This window comes from Geospiza fortis, unplaced genomic scaffold (assembly GCF_000277835.1).
Source record: "Geospiza fortis unplaced genomic scaffold, GeoFor_1.0 scaffold130, whole genome shotgun sequence".
NCBI lineage: Eukaryota > Metazoa > Chordata > Aves > Passeriformes > Thraupidae > Geospiza > Geospiza fortis.
The window spans coordinates 10797672-10803679 of NW_005054300.1; the positions used below are offsets into that span (position 1 = coordinate 10797672).

The window sequence follows — 6008 nt, forward strand, 5'->3', positions numbered from 1 at the left end:
CTCATCTGTGCCACTTGCTTGCACTTGTTGATGGGGTGTAGGCAGAGCCAAGTCTGCAAGGAGGAGCTGCAGCACTGGGCCAAAGCCAGAGAAAGGACCGTGTGTGGGACTCTGAAAGCACGGGGTTGCCTTTATGGGGACCAATATAGCTGAGAAGCAAATGACAGATGAAGCCAAAAGCAGCAGCTTTTCTGAGTGTCTGAGTGTCTGGACTCTCACTCACCGCCATGGTGATGGGAGCATTGCTTTGTGCAGATGTGAGGAGAGCAGGATTTAGTCTGAGTCTCTTGCCTGATGATAGGACTTGGGAATCTCCAGGCATGGCTTCTGCACATCCAGAGCAAAAGATACAAGGCTCAGGAGTGAGGCATTTCTGCACTTGATTTTCCCTGTATAGCTGAGCATGAATCCTTCAAATGGAGGACTGAATCAGTCCTTCCTGTTCTGCCTCTGCCACTGAACACCTTCCTCCTGGTCCCTTCCTTTTCAGATACTACAAGCCTTCAGTGGTGTTGCTGTGCTTCACACTGCCATCTGTAGTGCCCTGGTACTTCTGGGATGAATCCATCATCATCAGCTTCTTCATTCCAGCCATCCTGCGCTACACCGTAGGGCTCAATTGCACTTGGCTAGTGAACAGTGCTGCTCACATGTTTGGCAACCGACCGTACGACCAGAACATCAACCCACGGGAGAACCCCTTGGTCAGCCTGGGGGCCATAGGTATGTCCAACATCTGTGTCTTTGCTGCAGGGGTACTGTAGAACAGGGACTGCCTCTTGGGACTGCAACTGCTTCTAGGAATTTCTGTCAGTCCAGGTGTCCCTATTTCCCCTGCACCTTTCAGTCTTTGCATCTGAGGATGTTTCCTGTGCTCGCCAGTGAGTACATAAGGGCAGTGGGGTTATCAGCTCCCATCAGACTCTTTCCAGGCTGGAAAGGACTCTGCTACACTTAGCACCTTCTTATCTCAATGGCAATATTTTATTTACCCTGTTCAGAGGTCTCTGCCACGTTCACTAGACTAAAAAACATGTGGTGCCGTCACTGCATATCTCTCTGAGATTTGTCAACTTGAAAACCAGCAGATTCACATTTTGACATGTTCTCAGGACAGCTGGTGATTTTGGGGGTACTCGAGGATAAGACAAGATAGATGCTTTCATATTTTTTACTGAAATTTTGGAGATCTAGTAAAGTACATTCCAGGATCAGCATATGCTCTTATTGGTTTTCCCTAAATCCTCATCTGTTTTGCACCACTGTATCTCAGTGGTGATCTGCTTGTGGAATTTTAGTAGAGAGGGATTTGAACTGCAGAGATTCAGGGGTAGGAGCAGGAATCAAGGCAGTGTCTTTGAAGGGGTGAGCACTGAAGCCAGTGTTGACAGTGTCCAGAACAGATAGTGGCTGACTGGTGTAGATTGCTTAGTAGAAGTGTCTGTTTAGTGTCTGCTTTTTTCCTCATCTGGAAATGTCCTTTGGATTTGACATGAGGATTGCCAGTGTTGTGGGAGTATTGATTAACCTGGTTTGTTGGGGGCTTGCTGCTGGTCTAGCTGGTAGCTGAATTAATACTAGAAGATTTCTTGTGGTGGGAGGGGAAAAACTATTAGGAATCCTTTGGTTTTTTGGTGCAGCTGGGGAACCAGGGCCTTTCACTGTTCCCTGCCATATGCTTATTTTCCTCTAAAGCACCAAAAATCCTCTGGGATTGTCATTGTCTCAGCCCTGGCATGCTGGGTCATGCCCAAATGAGATGGGGTAGATTGCAGAAGGGTGAAATTAGGCTGAGAGGAGAGAGGAACCTGGACTCAATCCAGAGCCCGTTACAAGAATATGGTGCTTTGGGTCAAGATAAAGAGTCTGTCACCTAGAGCTCTGCAACATCCTCTCCCTGGTCATATTTTTCAGGAGAAGGCTTCCACAACTACCACCACACCTTCCCCTATGACTATTCCACCAGTGAGTTTGGCTGGCGCTTCAACTTAACCACAGCCTTCATTGACCTCATGTGCCTCCTGGGGCTGGCCAGCGATCGCAAGAAGGTCTCCAAGGAGGTCATCCTGGCTCGGAAATTGCGGACTGGAGATGGAAGTCACAAGAGTGGCTGAGTTCCCGCTCCCTTTCACACACACATCCACACCTCTCCTTCCTCCTTTTTTCTCCCTTCCCACCCCCTCCAAACACGCTGGACAAAAGTTTAATGTTCTGTTAACTAACTACTGAATAACGCTACCAGTTTGCTTAAATAATGATAATGAGTTTTAATGCCCCCACTCCCAAGCTGCATTTTGCAGGATGTATTTAAGACCTAGGACTCTGCCGTTATAACACAAGGCCACCCTTTCCCTCCTCTCCTTTCCCTTTCTGTTTTACTCTCCAGCCTCTCTAACCTGTCTCCTGCTTTACATTTTCCCAGTCTATACCTGGAAGAGAAGCTGGTAGGAAGTGGCCTGGGGAGGCCCATTGCAGTTGGCTATGTACTATTTAGTTAAGGGAAGCCTGAACCAGCCAGATGAAGAGTTGAGCCAAAGTCAGTGACCCTCTCCCCACTACCTTCCCCCCAAAGTTTCTGCCACTGTCCCTTCTCTTTTCTCAAGGGCTGCTGATAGACATGACATGGCTAAACTGCTCTTCCTGGGAAAAGCAGACCCATCCCTTGCTCTTGTCATCAGAAAGAAGAGTTGTTTCTTTCCAAGATGTCTCTCTGTTGGGAAGTGTCTCCACTGCTCCTCACCATCTAGCCACTCTGGCTGGGGAGAGAAGAGTGCCCAGACTCTCTCACATCCCCACCACTGGCCAGGGGATGCTGTAACAGCAGTGGGCACTGGAGAGGGAGTGCTGGTGGCCTTAATTTGCACTCCCTCTGGTGTCACAGCCTCCCTCCCTGCACTGCCCTCTGTGCCACAAGGGACTGAAGGCAGAGCATGACTCTGAGCTCCACAGCTGTTTTGGAGAGCCATAGTAAGGAGGAGGACAGATGGAAGGGTGTGCCACTGGCTGCCAAGGGGCAGGACCAGCCCATAGTGAGTTTTGTTCACCTCCACCACTGAGATTTTTGCTGGCAAATGAGACTTTGTCAAAATGGAGAGGAGGAGAAGGATGTAAACCAAAGCTCCACCTCTGAGCTAAGCTGCTTTATGTGCTGGAAAAACAGGGTCCCTTCTGGGTAGCAGGCAGATCCTCATCTTTGCTGAGCACAGAGACAGGACAAGGGAGCACCTGCAGATGTAGGAAGGAGTGAAGCTGTCTGCAGGACCAGGTATTTTCATCCTTGGGGGCTCCACTCAACAAGTGCCTGAGAAACATCAATGTGGGGCCAGGTGGCACAGGGGGCTCAAGGAAGTTGAGACCTTAAGGTGAGAAACTGCCACCAGTGTGAGCTACCTCTGTGCTTTCTTGCCCAGGGTCTGCTGTGTTGGTTTGCCATTCCCTGCTGCCTAGAGGGAGTGGGAAGGAGCTCCTTGTTAGTCCCTTAGCTTGCCTCCCAGCCCCCTCGGCGAGCCATCTCGCCACCATGCTCCTTTGCCAGTGAGACGGGCAGCGAGGGCGACTGAGCCTGCAGAAAGGTCAGTTACATCACTGACCCGATGTGGGCATGCAGCTGGAGGGCGCTGGGGAAAAAAGTCCATGTGGGTGTTGTTTCCTGCAAGTTACAGAGACCAGCTTGAGTTCAGGCAGTTGGTTACATTCTGGATGTTATGGCATCACGCCCCTCACTGAGCTGAACGTGCTTTTCCCCCCTTAATTCTCCTGGTTATTATTAATTTTTATTACTATTATTGTTATTAGTTGTAGCAATAGTACTGTTTTTGTTGCTTCAATGCATCAATCAGAGCTGGAGGAAAGCACAAGAGGTAGCTGGAACAAAGTGACATTGGAGTGGGGTTTGCAGTGTCTCCCTTATTCAGGCAGGCCAGGGAAGGCAGAGACAGTGCAGATGCCAACTTCCTCACCTCAGCTCTGCCACGTCGCAGCCAGGGAAGCTTCACGGGAGCGAGTGTCTGCAGCTTTGCTTCCTCCTGCTGCAGTGAACTCGCCAGGAGCCAGGATAGCTCTGTGATGTTCTCCTTAACAAGAACAAGCTTGTTACTCAGAAAATGAGCCTGTCTCCTCACCTTCCCCTCCCTGCCACCACCATGACCTTGTTTTTGCTCAGCAATGGGACCCTTTGAGTTTTTGAGACATTGGGAGTGATGTGGTCTCTGGCCAAGAGGAACAAGGACAAATGGAGAAGAGAGTTCTTCAGCTCCTGGTTTCAGGAGACAGCGTCCTTACTGCTCTGAGGCTGTTAACTGCCTGGGTGCTGGCTGGAGCAAAGGGAGTTGTGGCTAGAGCTGTATCCTACCATTTGAAAAAACCCAAAAAGCCCTCCAAAAAAAGAGAAACACTGTTAGCTCTGTAATTGTGGGCTGACTTTGCTCTAGTGTAAACCCCTCTGAACTCACAGAAGTCCCCAGAGGATGAATTTGCTCCAGCCAGTAATTTGAAAGGGGTGAGGGGAGGGGAGTGGAGGGGAGAAGGGGAGAATTATTTCCTTGCTCCTGGTGCCCTAAAGGTGTAGTGTGACATACTCTACAGTAGAGATGCGTGCTGTGAAATGCAGCAGTATTTCACATCCTCTCAGCAGAGAAGCAGGGCTTGACATCAAGGGTTCCTTTCAAATTTCAAGTGCTGATTCAGGTCCAGAATCTGGAATGAAAGTGGAAGTTGAGGAGCAGTAACCAAACAGTCCTGGTGTTTGTCCAGTCACTTTAAAGGTAGATTGGCAAATATCTCTGGGTGCCTTAAATCTTTCTTTAATATACATAGAAGTATTGACAGCTATTTGCCATTTTGGTTTTTTTTTCTGAGTTATGAACATTCAAGGGGTTTCTTAATTATTTAATTGCCTACATTGAACTGTGGGTGCAGGTGAATTTGAATGTATTTGAGTTAGAATTTTTGTTAGATTAAGAAACAGATACAACACTTTGAGTAGAACTTTGTTTGAGATATATATATATATATATCCCTATAAATCTATATATATTTTTGGTGGCATGTTTGCGTCCTGGATGCATTGTCTGTATGATTAGTTTAAATGAGTCTGTGAAAGGTGGAGCAGAAAAAGCAGCAGTGGGACCTCATGGCTAAAGCAGCTGGGACCCATTCCCAGCTTACCAACTCGCTCACTGCGCGATTTGGGACGAAGTCACTTAAAAACACTCTGTGCCTCAGTTTCCCTAGCTGTAACGGGGTGTTACACCCTGCCTCCCAGAGGTGTGGGTGAGGCTCGCTGCCGACCAGCCAAGCACAGGAAGGAACAGTACGAACCACACACACCGCTGCTGGCAGAAGCATGGACTGGTTTGTTTTCCAAAACCGTTCCCAGCCCTGCTGGTATTGTGAAGAGCAGAAGTCTAAGTGTTGAGTGTTCAGGGAAGGATTGGAAAGTTGAATCTGCACATTGTCTAAGCTCTGTCACTGTTGAAATGTGAGTAGGATACGATTTTTCACAGCTTAGGGATTTCTGCATAGTAGTATCTCTGTTTTGTGTACTGGAAAAAAAAAACTTTTTGAAATAATTTCTACTAATATGGAAACAGACATCTGGTTGTGCTGATCTGAAATTTTATTTGTTCATAATAAAAATGATAAATGTTACTTTAAAACTTGTTTGACTGATGACATGGTGGGCAGGGCTTGGTAAAGTGCCTTACTGCTTCCAAACCCTTCTCTCTTCCAGGAGAACCAGGGGAAAAACGCCTCTGGCTCTTTAAGCATCATGAATGAGTGGATTATAATGGCTTTCATACTCCAGCGCAGGCCAGGCAGGCACACCCCGCCGAGGCTGCCCCTGCGCCTGGGGTTACTGCAGGTTAATTCCAGCCGGGGCCCCTTGCCAGGGCCTTGTGGCTGGCGGATACACATGCGGCACAACACGTAATACCGGCAGCCGCCCGTCGGGCGGGTTCATCAGCCTCAGCAGGGGAATTTTCCTCACGCAGCAGTGAGTGTCCCTG

At 48.5% G+C, this 6008-nt stretch overlaps 1 protein-coding gene across 1 annotated transcript in view; it reads left to right on the forward strand.

Moving 5' to 3' along the window:
* Nucleotides 1–5657, forward strand: part of SCD (stearoyl-CoA desaturase) — a 20634-nt gene extending 14977 nt beyond the window's left edge. The window contains exons 5-6 of the mRNA XM_005416500.2: nucleotides 491–723; nucleotides 1915–5657. Of these exons, the coding sequence (XP_005416557.1) occupies nucleotides 491–723; nucleotides 1915–2114 (433 nt within the window). The 3' untranslated portion in view covers nucleotides 2115–5657. The remainder of the gene's footprint in view (nucleotides 1–490; nucleotides 724–1914) is intronic.
* Nucleotides 5658–6008: the final 351 nt, after the last annotated feature.